Source organism: Gadus morhua, chromosome 5 (genome assembly GCF_902167405.1).
Source record: "Gadus morhua chromosome 5, gadMor3.0, whole genome shotgun sequence".
Classification (NCBI taxonomy): Eukaryota; Metazoa; Chordata; class Actinopteri; order Gadiformes; family Gadidae; genus Gadus; species Gadus morhua.
Genome location: NC_044052.1, coordinates 16808567 through 16823570, shown reverse-complemented (window position 1 = coordinate 16823570; position 15004 = coordinate 16808567). Strand labels below are relative to the sequence as shown.

General features: G+C 46.6%; 1 protein-coding gene across 5 annotated transcripts in view; it reads right to left on the bottom strand.

Annotated features, from left to right (window-relative positions):
• Positions 1 to 2148: 2148 nt before the first annotated feature.
• Positions 2149 to 15004, bottom strand: part of qkia (QKI, KH domain containing, RNA binding a) — a 65988-nt gene continuing 53132 nt past the window's right edge. Inside the window, exons 5-8 of one of the 5 annotated variants that reach the window (XM_030356620.1) lie at positions 9601 to 9688; positions 6358 to 6780; positions 3678 to 3791; positions 2149 to 2374 (exon numbers count right to left, since the gene is read on the bottom strand). In XM_030356620.1, coding sequence (XP_030212480.1) covers positions 2358 to 2374; positions 3678 to 3791; positions 6358 to 6780; positions 9601 to 9688 — 642 coding nt within the window. In that variant the 3' untranslated portion in view covers positions 2149 to 2357. Of the gene's footprint in view, positions 2375 to 2834; positions 3792 to 6357; positions 6781 to 9600; positions 9689 to 15004 lie in introns of those variants that run through there. The other 4 variants (XM_030356621.1, XM_030356617.1, XM_030356619.1 and 1 more) reach the window with 4 other exon arrangements.

Genomic DNA, 15004 nt, shown 5'->3' with positions numbered 1-15004 from the left:
GAAGAACTGAAACAACTGTTGATAAGGCACTTTGATTGATCGCTTTAATCCTCTCCGGGCGTCTGTCTAATTGGCTTTTTCTATCCTGCCAATTCCCTCAGTATGAGTTTTGGTCTTCATACCCTCACCAGTAATATTAAGGGTAACAGCATTCCTCTGACATCTCTTGTTATTTTTTATCTCAGCGTTCTTTCCTGGACAGTGTTTTTGAACGTTCCCTCTACACCTTTTAAGCATTTTTTTTATTTTTTTTTATTTTTTTAACTGCAAGTATAAAAAGCTAAATTTGCCAAAAATAGATTTATTTTTCTCTTCTCCAGCACCCTGTAAAATTATCTAATTTTGTTCACCTCTGTATTTGTATATGCAATGACAGTTATCTACATTTTTATATATATTTAACAGGTATGTATAAAGCAATTCAAAACAGGCAGGCATGGCTTTCACATCCTATTTTTTTTGTTGTTGAAAAGTTAAGGGAAAACATTATTAAGGAAATGGATTATCATCACAGAGGTGTGTGACACATTGTGGATGCGCTTACTGACAGTCGGTTTGTTTCGGAAATTGAAAAGAAAATACGCACGAAAGTCACAAAAATATTTGTGAATTTGTTGGATTTCACTAACACAGGGTGACTGGTACTGGACCACCCTTATGTGTCCTGAACAAGGGAGTTTAAGGTATTACAACCCAAACAACTGAAAATCCGTTAACAAGCCCATCATTTACTTCTAAGTCTGGGAGGGGGGGGGGGGGGGAAGCGGGAAGAAAACTTGGAAAAAGTAAAACTCTTTTGGCGTGGTGGTTGTGGATGTAAAAACTTAAAACAATAGCCTGAACTCTTAAAAAAAAAAGAGTTTGTATGTACAGAACTTAAGCCTTCCCAACCCATCCCCCTTCATCCATAAACATATTGTTGCTAAGTAGCGTCTTGGCTTAGTGTTAAATTCCTGTTTGTCCCTTCAGGAGAGACTCGAGCAAATAGGGCAGGGAACCTTTTCCTCCCTCGACTGTCTATTCAAACTAAAAATGCAGGCACCACACCATTACAAACGCTAAAATCATCAAACAAAACATTGAGAAGATAACAGAATTGGAGAGATATATTTTTTTGAGGGAAAAAAAACCCTTTGGCTAAATACGCACGCTTAATATAATACTTGTTCTGTCTATTTGATCACAGCTCGTAAATTAGATGTTTTTCTCGGTTTCATTTAGGCACTATATCATGGAACTTGTTTGGGTCGAGTGGGTTGCATTAGTCCGTAAGTAGGTATGGTTATGTTCCAATGGCCGCGACCCTGCTAACACATCCTACGCTCACTATACTATAGTTAACACACCCTCTACCCCCCACTGCCTGTAGGACTCCCTGCACAGCACAACATTAGATTGCGTGTTGTTAAAAGGTTGAACCCATCACCTTATATCTGGCGCTAATCCTTCAGAGAAACCAAAAGATTACAATAAAAAACTTTTAACAGCAGAGACCAAAATCAAGTGGAAAAAAAAAATGGGACAATTCAAATAAAAGCAAAAAGAGCAGTAGAACAGAGACACAGAAATCATAATTAAAAAAACAAGCTCCAACTGCAATCAATTCAGCCATGCTTTTAAAACATAAACAAAAGAAAACAAGGACAGGCCGTTTTTTTCTTTTTTTTTCTTTGAGAGGCACACCCAGAATGTGTCAGCATATCATTAGAGCTAAATAACAACAGCACTACTGGTGAACAGAAATGACAGAAATTAAACATGTTGGTGAGTGTGTGTTCTCTTTCGATCCATTTCTTTTTTCTCCAGAGTAGGGTGTAGTAGTGAGGGGCGGTGTGGGGGGTTTGTTTAAAGGGAATAGGGTGCAGAGGGGGGGGGGGGGGGGCATTATAAAACAGTGTGTTGTGGGGGGGGGGGGGGGGGGGGAATCGGATCCGAGTGAGGTCACCTAATTGCGTGAGCGTTTGGGGGTGCTGGTCTTTATTGCTATATAATTCAGTGCAGACTTATGAGTAAAATATGTGTTCACCCGAGTATATGACTCACCGGGGTTGGAGGAAAAAGAAAGAGAAAGAAGGGGAATTTAACTCGACACACAGGGAACGTGTTGGGTGATTATGGTTGTTATATGTTGGCGTTTTCCTCTGAAGATTTCTGTGTCTTTTTTCTCTTGTTTTCTTTGTCAAAACATGATTAGGGTAACTATGGGCAGGTGCCTCTCTCTCTCCCCCATTCCTCTCTCTCTCTCTCACTTGCGTCCGAGAGGGCTAGCAAAAGGCAATTACCAGTTAACTGATCAGCAGGCAGGCTTGGGGCGGCTCGTCATTGGGTGAAGAGTTCAGAGGTCAGAAGGTCATGTGTTAGTTGCCGGTGGCGGCTAGGTGGGTTAGAAACAAAATAAACAAACAAACAGAAAAAAAAGATAGAAAGGATATTAGTGTCAGCAAGGAGAGACTAGAATGACATCATTTTAACAATAAAATGAATGCAATCTCTGATGTTGTGTCCCCAGTCGGCTACCATCACCCCGGCTAGTAAGCGCTGTAACCCCTTGCTTGTCTAGTTAGCGAGCATCGTGAGCGTGTCTTTAGACCGACTATTAAGCCCCACCCCCTGAGCGAGCTCGCTGGTAGTTTTTAAACTTAAAGCGCTACGTTCGGCCCCCAGCACCCACAAACGGAAGCAAAGAAAGGTCAAACATACATGACTAGAGTTTAGTTTGGTTTTGATTTGGAATGCAAGTTACGAACAAGTGTGATTAGTGGTGAAGAGCTTTAGTTCACTTATGCAATGGGAACCAGTGACTAGTGTTATATGTGCAATGAATAGATGAATCGCTGTGTCCTCTTTATATTTATTTTGTTTAGGATAGATATCAACAGGAATAAAATACATTTTATGTATAAATGCTCAGGTATAAAAAAATAACAGTACCTCGTTATACAACTGAAAGCTCAAAATAAATATTCTTTAGCTTTTATTTTTTCTGCAGTCGTTTTCATACACTAAGGAAAAAATGCGAGCTACCTAAGTGTACGTTATTAAAAAATAAATAAAAACAAAAAAGGACCCGTAATGGTTGTTTCAGGAGGGAATACGAGAGTTTGGCAGGACCGTAGATTACTACTGATCTGCCTATTGGGTCGAATGGGTTTTTGGGTTGACAGCGAGGACTCTACTTCCCCTGCTCCTTATAAGTGCAGGGGATAAATCATGTATGAGGGAGCAAGGGCTGGCCGGCCCTGATTCAGGAGGCTCTCCTCTCCCATCAGAGGAACGTAGTATAAAAAAATAAAATCTAAAAAGCTTCAACGATGCTTGCCGAGACACTCAGCCTGCACCTGGTTGGAGTGAAAACCGAACCAAGGCGCGCTGCGGGAGCGTCGAGGAATGGAGTTAACGCACTAAAAAAAAGTAGTCAATGTAAACAAAACACGCCGCACGACCATTTAACTAGTGTGTGTGTGTGTGTGTGTCTGTGTGTGTGTGTGACGTAGAAATATGTGTGTGTGTGTGTGTGTGTGTAAATATGGGGGAAAATGACCGACTGAATCATGGCCATGATAACGTTACACAGTAGTACAGGTTTTTTGTTTTGGTCTATCTAAGGCATCCAGGCATATGTGTAACATTGCAGTGCGTCAGTGTAGCAGTGTGTGGGCATGGGTTTCTAAACTGACCTCTGTCAGGGGTCACAATCCTTTGGTAAGGATGGACCCGAGAGTCATGCCGTCTCACTTTAGAAGCCATTGCACCTAGATCGTAACAGGTCCGAAAGGTTAGACCTCCATTCACTTTGAGGAGGGGGAAAAACAACATCACATGTTTTGGATTTTTCATTTCATCTTTTTTTTTTTTGGCACAGGTCATCACATTCACATTTTCTTTTTTCTTCAAAAACATTATTAACACTGCTCGCGTGGATTACACAATGATACAGAAAACAATAATAATACTATCTCACAGAATATGATACACATAAGACACAATACAGATCTTTCTTTTTGTTATCTAGAAAAAATGCTTTGATATAAAACAATTTATATATATTTAAACGCTTTCAGAGTTTGACTTAATATTTATAAATGCATAACTTAGGTACTAAAACTCCACAGTGCTTAGGGTTTGACACAGTTGTGAGGGGGTGGGCGGTGGACCGTGCAGGCTCTCTGGGCTGTGTCTGGTAAAAAAAAGTGTGTGGGATTCTTTCTGTGGGATTTACAGAGAGAGGGGAGAAATGCGTCCCTTTATTTTGAATGGTTGGCTAAATCCAATAGAGCTCTGGAGGCAATGGAATAGTGCCAGACACCACCTGCCTCTCTCAGAGCTCCCTTCCTCCTTCACTCTCTCCCTTTCCAAGCCTTCCCCATCCCCCCCACCCTCATGTGTCAAAACTGATTTCCTTCTCCCGCCACCCTCCATCTTGTGATGTCTGTTGTACTAACAAAACACTGCATCACAGTGACGCCATCGCCGTCTCCAAGGCTCGTGTCTCGATCCTCCCTGAATATCCAAGTCTTTGTGTAATACTATGGGTGTAACCCCAACTTAACAATCGCAAATCGGGTTGCAGCGAGGAGGGTGTGGGTGGGCTAGAAGGGGCCCCGAGCAGCGGACCACACCTCCACGCTAAATGGAAACATCTACCCTTGAGATGCCGGACTGGTTGAGTCAGCCTCCATCCCTGAGAGGGATGAAGAAGCAATACGATGATAACTTGAAATCGCAGAGATCAAGTGTCTGAAGCCTTTTGCTTTTTGGCTTCATAGCGAAGACCACTGGACTATGGGTGGTCTTAGGCTGGTCCGGACTAGGCTTGGCTAGGCTAGGGAGAGGTACGTGTGCACGAGGGAATGGAATACAGTCAATAGGAGAGTGTGCGCGTGTTTGTCGTTTCACAGGTTTTTGGCAGAGGACAACACGACCTCCTCCTCTGTTTCAATTCAAAGCAGCAGATGGCCGGGAGTTTCCTGTTACTTAGCGAAACCTACAGTGGCACGATGCAATGGCACATGCAGCCGAGCCAGCCGTCGGGGTATGTGTGTGTGTGTGTGTGTGTGTTTCCCACAGGGCTCTGTGTTGCTCAAGGCACCGATCGATAAGAGTAAATAAATAAAATGCACTAAGCCGTTGTACCCTGCAAGTTAAAGAGAGAAAAGCTAGTCTCTCCCTCTTTCTCCCGGCTGTCCCTGCATCCCCCCCCCCCCCCCCCCCCCCCCAACACCTGGGTGTACCACGTGGGCGTCTGATGACGCCCCACTCAGCACCCTAAGGCCTGTTGATGATGCACCTCACAGGGCGAGTGGGGGGGGGGAAGACGATAGTCGACTCAGATAAAAGCTACATGCTATGTCTGGGTATCGGATCAGATCGTTGATAGATCGTCTTCTGTGGTTCAAGAAGGCTCTACGTTGCACGCATCAGACGAGACAGACCCTCAGTGAAGATGAACTCGGTGCGAACGGGGAGGAAAAGCAGGAGTCAGCAGAGTAAGAAGGAGGAAACCAAGACAACAGGCGAGGACAAGTGGGGAGGGAGGGAGGGAGGGAGGGAGGGAGGAGGAACTGAATGAATATCCCCAGCGGAAGATAAAAGAAAAAGAGCGAAGGAGAGAACAGGAACGGAGAGAGCAAAAGATTCAGAGCAAGCCGAAGAGGAAGGCGAGGAGGAAATATACTGAGTGAGAAGGGAAGGCGCGAAAGAGGGGAACAAAACAGCTAAGGGAGAAAATAGGAAAGGGAGAGGTGGGAGGGAGACCAAAAGCGAGTCAGAAAGATGGCGAGAGCGAGAGACACTTTCTCCAGGCATCAGTGCCTTCCTGCGGAGAACAGTGGAGGGAAATAATTTCAAAAGCCGCAGAAATCCGTGGGGATCTGCCGGCAGACTGGCCGTGCCTGGAGGCCAGATCATGAAGGGGGTTAAGAGAGCAGCCAGCCTGTGAACGGCCGGGCGCTCCCAAACAGCCCCCTCATACTACACCGCAGACGGTCCGAACAAAACACCTGAGAGCAGAACCGTTTGGCACGTGGGAAGAAGAACGGGAAAAAAGGAAAAAAAAAAAAAAGGGAGGGAGAAGAGGAAAAAGTAACCCTGCTTGAAAAGAGCAATCCCTGTTTTTCATTCCTCTCTAAAATATATCTCTGACATAGTGTAGGTCCCTAACAAGAAGGCGGGTGTTACCTTTGGATGACCATCCTATGTGTGTGTTTGAGTCCATTCGAGCCATGCAGCGGATCCTCACTCTGCCAGAGTGGCCACCGCGTCCACCACACCCCCCCCCCCCTCCTCGCCACCCTCCCCATCCCCCCCGGTCAAGTTTTGCATACAGACACACTCCTCAGGTGGACACAACATATTTACCTTTAAACAAGTCCTGATTGTGGCTCATTGAAGCCGCGTCCAGCACCCCTCCGGGGTAAAACAAGCCCTCCTGTCCGGGCTGGCTAAAGCCTGGCGCCGCACCCATGCTGCCCCAGGGCCTCTTACCTAGGACCCCACTGTGGTCGATGGGGTACTCCAGCAAAGAGGTGGGCGCCAGGGTGTAGGGGTAGTCGTACGGCGTGGTGTAGATGATGCCGCCGTCGGGGGACGGGGGCACCAGGGTGGGGGTGCCGTTGGGCATGATGGCCGTCATCTGGGGCCGGATGAGGTTCATGAGCGGGGGGCCGCCCGGCGTGGGGGGCCGCATGCCCTGGGGGGGCATGCCCTGGCCCGGGGGCCCGGCTATGAGGCGGGTGCCCTGAGCGGCCGCCGCCGCGGCTGCAAGAGAAAACGCAAGAGTGGCTGCCATAAGCAAGAAGAGAGAGAGAGAGAGAAAGAGAGAGAGAGAAAGAGAAAGAGAGAGAGAGATAGAGAGCAAGAGAGAGAGATACAAGGAGAACGACAGAGAGACATATAAAGAGAGTGACAGAGAGAGAGAGAGAGGAGACACGTTCCAGTGTTGTGGATGTTAATATTTGAGGTGAAGAATAGCCAGAGTGAAAGGTCAAAGGAAGGGAGGAGAGGAAACAGAGAGGGGAGGGGCAAAAAGGGAAAATTAATCCATGCAATGATCATGGTGGTGAACATAGAAGCCAACATCTACAGCACAAAAAGACAGCGGAGCAAAATCAAAAAAAACTAAAATAAAAACACACACAAGCACAATATGCCAGCAAGGCCATAATTGAAAGCATACCAATCACCTTAATAGATACACATTCAAGTACTGGAAATGGCATAGAGTGACAACAGCACAGGTATTACAGCATGCCCAGCAGAAATGACACCATCACAAAGAGGAAACCCTGCTACCTTAAGCCCAATCATATCATTATTGCCAATACGATCAATAATGTTAATCCAATTTGGCGACAGTTTCCCCACCACTCTCGTATGGATTGAAGTGAATTTGTGCTGGACACAACACAAAATTGAATGGAAAATGAAAAGTGATTTTCTGCATTCTTGACAGCTCAGTAGTGCGTCAGCGCCCGCATCCTGCATTCCCCCAAACCCAGGCCCTCTGGATCTATAGCTGGCTACTGAGGTGCTGTGTCTTGTGCGCACAAGGCAGCCACTGGACTCCAGGGACGTGTTCGTCCAGGAGTTGCAAACATTGAAATATTCATAGCAAATAACATTGTGCCCAAACCCAGAATCCATCCAACGAAATGATCCATATTTAAAACAAATTACTTTTCTGTTCATCATCATCATCATGGGATGTTGATATGACATTCAATTGGTTTGAATTGATTTCAAGATGCATCAGAGGGTGACTGCGTTGGCAGGAGGGGGATGCATCGGGTAAATTAAGCGGTATCCAGACTGTGGATGGACACAATGTTTAAGAGCTGCACTACACATTCAGAACGTCAAACTAGCGACAGGCATGCAGACAGTGGATCGGACTGGAGCAACGCAGGAATCAGGGGACAGTGCAGCTTGTCTCGAAGCGGTCCGCATGGCAGCGGGAGGGAGGGAGGGAGGGAGGGAGGGAGGGAGGGAGGGAGGGAGTGGAGAGGGATGATGGAAGGAGGAAGGAGAGGAAGAGCGTCCGAGAGAAAGATGGACCTGAGCCATGTTCTGATAGTGTGTACGATGTTCTGATAGTGTGTACGATGTTCTGATAGTGTGTACGATGTTCTGATAGTGTGTACGATGTTCTGATAGTGTGTACGATGTTCTGATAGTGTGAACGATGTTCTGATAGTGTGAACGATGTTCTGATAGTGTGAACGATGTTCCGATAGTGTGAACGATGTTCCGATAGTGTGAACGATGTTCCGATAGTGTGAACGATGTTCCGATAGTGTGAACGATGTTCTGATAGTGTGTACGATGTTCTGATAGTGTGTACGATGTTCTGATAGTGTGAACGATGTTCTGATAGTGTGAACGATGTTCTGATAGTGTGTACGATGTTCTGATAGTGTGAACGATGTTCTGATAGTGTGTACGATGTTCTGATAGTGTGAACGATGTTCTGATAGCGTGTACGATGTTCTGATAGTGTGAACGATGATCTGATAGTGTGTACGATGTTCTGATAGCATGTACGATGTTCTGATAGCGTGTACGATGTTCTGATAGCGTGAACGATGATCTGATAGCGTGTACGATGTTCTGATAGTGTGTACGATGTTCTGATAGTGTGAACGATGTTCTGATAGTGTGTACGATGTTCTGATAGTGTGTACGATGTTCTGATAGTGTGTACGATGTTCTGATAGTGTGTACGATGTTCTGATAGTGTGTACGATGTTCTGATAGTGTGAACGATGTTCTGATAGTGTGTACGATGTTCTGATAGTGTGTACGATGTTCTGATAGTGTGAACGATGTTCTGATAGTGTGAACGATGTTCTGATAGTGTGTACGATGTTCTGATAGTGTGTACGATGTTCTGATAGTGTGTACGATGTTCTGATAGTGTGTACGATGTTCTGATGGTGTGTACGCTGTTCCGATGGTGTTTACACGAGTGGTTGTGTAGATAGACAAGACATTTGACGGACTACTCGACTGGATTTGTGTGCTGAACATCAAGGATCTATTGGTTGGCAGTGAGGCACGCCCAGGTGCCTTCCGCCAATGAACACATTGTAATGATTAGCGGAGTGTGTCGGTGTGCGACGGCTTGTAGAATAAGGATCAAGTTAAGTAACGAGGACTTGAACGTATCTGCATGTTGTCCTCGTGGCCGCGTACTCCTGTCAGGGTGATACATTTGTGAATGCAGAATGAACAGCGTGCAAACGTATTCTTGTGCGTGTAGTAGGGCTGTGCAATTAATCGATTTTTATTGTGATTTACTGTGAAGATTATGATACATATTATAAAATATATTAGATTACCGTATATGATTCTTTTGTACATTTATTTTATTTATTAAATGTTTTATAGAAATTGTATAAAAATAGTGCTTAAGTTCTTCTTAATTTACAAAGTTCTTTTGGAGAGAAATACTGCATCACGTTTTCAAACTCAAATGTAATCATTTGGAATAACCATGATTTCAATGTTGACCAAAATAATTGTGATTATGATTATTTTCATAATCGAGCAGCCCTGGCGTTTAGGTTGGGTTTGTAGTGTGTGTGGGTGGGTGGGTATGCTTACGAGTCTTAAGGTTGGTGTCTCTATACGTCCCGTTGAGAATGGCCAGCTCCATCAGCTGCATCTTCTTCAGATTGTCCTCTCCTTCCGCCTGGAAAAAACACAGACAAAACCAACAGACCAGTTCACATTAACGTGTCTCCTGCTAATTTTGACGACAGTTTCCCGAGCACATAACCACCTCTCTTCGAAGACCAATTGAAACCATCAATCAGGGCGACGGCGCCTGATTTCTCCGGCTGCTGCACGCCAACGTGTTGTTAGCACAGGAAGGCTATAATCAATTGGACCTGATCGGTCATTCCTTCATTTATTTACCCTCCCACCACTAGCATCAGGACTGAGTGGTGGAGAGAGTGGCCCAGAAGGAAACGGGGGGCTGTTGTCGGGCAGAGTGGCTCGACGCGTTCACCGCCAAAAGCACCGCCAAACGTAGAGAGCGAAACAATTGAGGATGCATATTCATAATCCATATCTGAGCGATGATTACAGTAATTTTATTTTGTTTCCCACATGCGCAATCACGTTCGCAATAACTGCCCCGGCTAATGTCATGCACGTCAATTAAGGCTTGGATAAATAAACACAGAAGAAGCAGGCACCCACTGCCATCCCCGCCAAATTAGGGGCTTGAAATTATTCACAGAAAGCAATTAAGATAGCAAACCCCTCCTCCTACTTCCCCCCCCCCCCCCCCCCTCCTACACCCACCCACCCACCCGGCATCACCGCCCATTTCCCCTGGAGCTTGCAGGCACTCAATAACCATGACAACGAAAAAGCCCTGTGGAGGTCCCAGGTAGTACATCACACTTAAAGCGGGTCCTTTGTGATTCACTCTGCAAACCGAAGGGCAGAGGAACTGATAGATAAGGCCTTGTTAGTTCATGTTCCGCTTAAAGTCTTTGGAAAACACTAAAACGGCTAAGACGGCCCCAGGCGTCTCTCTGCCTGCCGTACAGCCGCTGGAAGTACCTTGTGTTTTTATGCGTGGTATTGCCCATTAATCCCCCTTCACGTGTTCCTTCAATCATGGCAACACACACAAACACAATGAAAGTGAAGACGGCCACACACACACAGTGGTGGATGAGCATACACACAAAAAGGTAAGGCATTTGGCTTGTACTAAATAGAGGGAGAGACAGAGACCGCCCACACACACACACACACACACACACACACACACACACACACACACACACACACACACACACACACACACACACACACACACACACACACACACAGTGTCCCACTGTTCTATTTCTGTTTGTAGCCCATTTTGCTAGAGTAATTCATAAGTTCAACAGCAGGCTGCTACTCTATTGAGCCCCAGGAAGGTAATGGAAGAGGAAGGGCCAGGAGAAAGGAAAAGAGGAAGTAAAAGAATAAGAAAAAAAAGAGAGAGGGCTCCAAAGCTAAGCCCTCCCCTGAGACGACTCCTCGAGGCTGAGGGAAAGAGTGCGACGCTCGCGCCAAGACAGACAGAGAGACAGCAGAAGAGAGGGCGAAAAGAAAGTGAATTCTGGTTTCCCTTGACTAGATAAAAAGGCAATGACTTCAGAGAAGTGACAGTAGAATCCTTTGACTTACTGTCCGGTCCGATTTCTCCATACTGCCCCCTCGACCAGTCAATTCTAACCCATAATCGGAAGATCAATTAAAGGTAGTCTCCAATTCGCAGACAGCTGATCAATACCCACTGCAACAACAACCACCGAAATGGCGTCCCCTAGCACACGCGCAGGAAGACACGAACCCAACTCACCTCAGCACTCGCGGTGAGTAAAGAGCTACTTGACATGCTACGTAGCAACAAGCGCACAGAGCTAATTAAACACATCAAAGGGTCATTGGTCAACGAGGATAATGCTAGCGAGCTAATCCTCTGCCTCACAGGAGTGCTAGGGGAACAGAGAACAAGACATCAACTCTAATGAGCCAGCACTAGGCAGATACATGTGCACCTAGGTAAACAAGTGCATGTGGACAAACAGACTGAAAACATGTCTAGAATATGTTGTCTGCTGCCTCAGGGCCATGAGCAGGAGAAGGTAAACATAACCTATTTTAGTCTTTTGTCTCTTTTCTCCATACCGCTGCTTTCTCCTAGCCTCCCTGGTTGTTAACCGCACAAATTAAGTCAGACAGGGGGGGGGTCTCTACAGCCCGTGCACAATGCAGAGGCGGAAAGAGAGAGGAAGGAGAAATAACTGAAGATGAATGGAACACGTCTCTAATGGCTGTGAATGAAGAGTCCTTTTTTTCCCCCATTCTATTTTTCTACAAACCCACTCTTCTGGTTTTGATCTATGCGTTTTCTTCCCTCTGAATAACTGTCAGTGTTTTTTTGGAAGTGGGCCAATCTGAAATGCTAAACAAAATGATAAATCAGCGATGGAAACGGCAGGGAGGGAGAAGAAAACAACAAAACAGATACAAGGAAAATGAAAAAGGGACTAAATTAAAACTGGCATTCATTAGAGGGAAATGATGGCAGAGTTGAACGCACCGAGTGGTTGCTTTTATCCAACAGTAAATCATCCACATTACTCAACGGTAGTAATTCTCGGTTAAAACGGATTTCCTCCAATAGTTGCAACGATACTAAACCTGAACAATAAAAAGTGCCTCCGACACACACAAGAGCCCCAGGTATGTGCGTAGTTACAAACGGTCGTATGCTATTCAGATTCAGAAGGGACACATACATACACAAAAGAGAAAAGAAAAATAAATGGTGATGTTGTAGTGAATGTGTGTATCGGCTAGTGTGTGTGTGTGTGTATCGGCTAGTGTGTGTGTGTGTGTGTGTGTGTGTGTGTGTGTGTGTGTGTGTGTGTGTGTGTGTGTGTGTGTGTGTGTGTGTGTGTGTGTGTGTGTGTGTGTGTGTGGCCTTCTGGCTATAGCTCCAGAGATACGGCACGAAAAACATGTGTAGGAGCGAGCGGGAGGCAGTTTTGTGCGTGTGCGTGTGTGTGTGTGTGTGTGTGTGTGTGTGTGTGTGTGTGTGTGTGTGTGTGTGTGTGTGTGTGTGTGTGTGTGTGTGTGTGTGTGTGCGTATGTGTGTGTGTGTGTTGCTTGCGTGTGTGTGATGAATCTGGAGGGTGCCAGGGTTAAACGGGCGCCAGGGAAGAGGGTGCCATCATCCATCCAGCCCTCCCGGCTACAGTGGCAGCAAGAGAGCACAGATGCTCGTGCAAAGAGTGAGGTGCGCGCTCGCGTGCGTGTGTGCGTGCGTGCGTGTTCAATACAGTTTCCCTTTATTACTACACAAACAAGATTTCGCAACGAAATCCTCAAATGAGTCCAAATCGCCTACCCTCCGTGTGTTCCTCCTCCCCCACCAAAGCATCGTACACCTGAACACCACAACACTGACCAGGAATGTCAAGACACAGAAAGAGTAATAAATAAAAAAAAAAAAACACGTTGGCATGATACGCCTGTGATTGGCATATCATGGCAACACAACCCCTGCCCCTCCCTCCCCCTCCAGAGATGAATGTTTGATGAGGAGCGGCGAGGAGCTAATAGCTGCCGCAATTACCCCGCTCCTCCGTCAGCATGTGAGCCGACCGCCGCCATGAAACATTCACACACACGCCCCTCCAGCGGCTGGGTGTGTGCGCGGCGACGGGGATGTGGAACAGAAAAGGGACGTTTTTCCCTTTTCCCCCAAAATGACAGAACATGTGTGTACCTACACACACACACACACACACATACACACACACACACGCTTGTCTATGGGCAAAAAAAAAAACACTCAATAAAGCTGCTCTATCCACAGGAATCAGATTCAATCAATGAGGCCTATTTGTGAAATCAGCAGAGCGGTAAAAGCTATCAGGTCTGGGAGGGGGGGATGGGGAGGTCTGGGAGGGGGGGGTGGGGGAGGAGTGGAGAGGGTGAGTCATGTGCCACTGCTTCCCTGTGGAAGGAGTCACCAGATGCATGACAAGCAGGGATCGCGTCGCTCAACGACACACGCATCACAGACGCAGACAACAGCACACATACAGACACGCGCTATAAAAATCACACTCTAGCAACAAATATTAATGGCGGAATTGATCTCCGAATAAAAGACATACACATGTGCACATGTGTAGGGGATGTCAAGTTCTGGTCGGCGGGTGGGTCCACATGCACGTGTTTGAACCAAATTGCCATTGGTCGGAGAAAAAAAAAAGCAGCAGATGTTCCTTTCATATGAAAAGGAATGCATTTCTGAATCTATTGTTTTCGGGTGTGGGATGGACAATGGCAGACTGATGCATAACATTTTGGAGTGATAGGCTATTGTTTTACAGATGACATTCTAAAAACAATATTCAAGCCTCTAAACACCACTTATGTTGATATTAAGGCCAACAAGTAGAGGTGAGTTCACTGTGGCCGATTAAATTAATCTAGAGAATTAATACGATGCCCGTCTTAATATAATTAATTCCGACCTATTGATTGGTCGAAGAGTTGGTCGTACTTCAGTCCGCCAACTTTTCTTTGGTTGACTACAGCCCTACACGTGTGAGAGCCTATGTGCCAGGCACTCCAATAAGAAGCAGATGAAATCTGCCTCCCGATAGCGGGCCAATCCCACCATGACTCCCTTCAACGTTCCCCAACTCCCTCGTCTCCCCCCTCCCCTCCCCCAGCAGTAAACTGGTGGGGGGGGAGAATGCAGTGGGACAGAGGGGCCACAGCACATGTCTGCTGTGGCTATAGGGTGGGGCCGGGGGGGGGGGGGGGGGGAGGAGGAAGGTGAGGAGGGTGAGGGTGCGGGGGGGGGGGGGGGGGGGGGGGGGGGTGGGGTTCAGCTCGAATCAACTCTCTGGGTCTCGGGGGGGGGGGGGGGGCTATGAGACACGGAATTATGAGCGAGACAGAACGAACGAAGAAAAGATGCAAGGAGTAGAGTAAAGTAGAGAACAGACTCGGGAAGAGAAAAGCAAAGGAAAAAAGAGAAAGCTCAGGGCAGGAGTTCAATAGAGCGGGCGCCTCAGAGATATGCAGCAGAAACAGAATATGAAAGCCCGGGGTGAAAACCAATTTGTAAGTTCCCCAGCGGGCTGACACTGTGGCTAGGCTAGGCCCCGCTTTCCTTCCGTAGACACTCTGCCAATCACAACACGGCGCTCTCTCTCACACACACACCAGAAGCTTTCAGACACAAACACAGCTCCAAAAGGCCACCCAAACACACACACACACACAAACACCCGAACCCACACTCAAGGCCAGGGTCAATTTTTCCTGAAACTCCTCCAATTACCTCGGCAGTAAGTAGTGCCTGGCCTGCGGCCTCCTGGGGACGAAGGCAGGCAGAGCGGGTAGAACGTAAGGCAGGAGCGGAGAGCACAAGAAGTGGAGAATGTGGAGGATGAGAACTGGGGTGGGT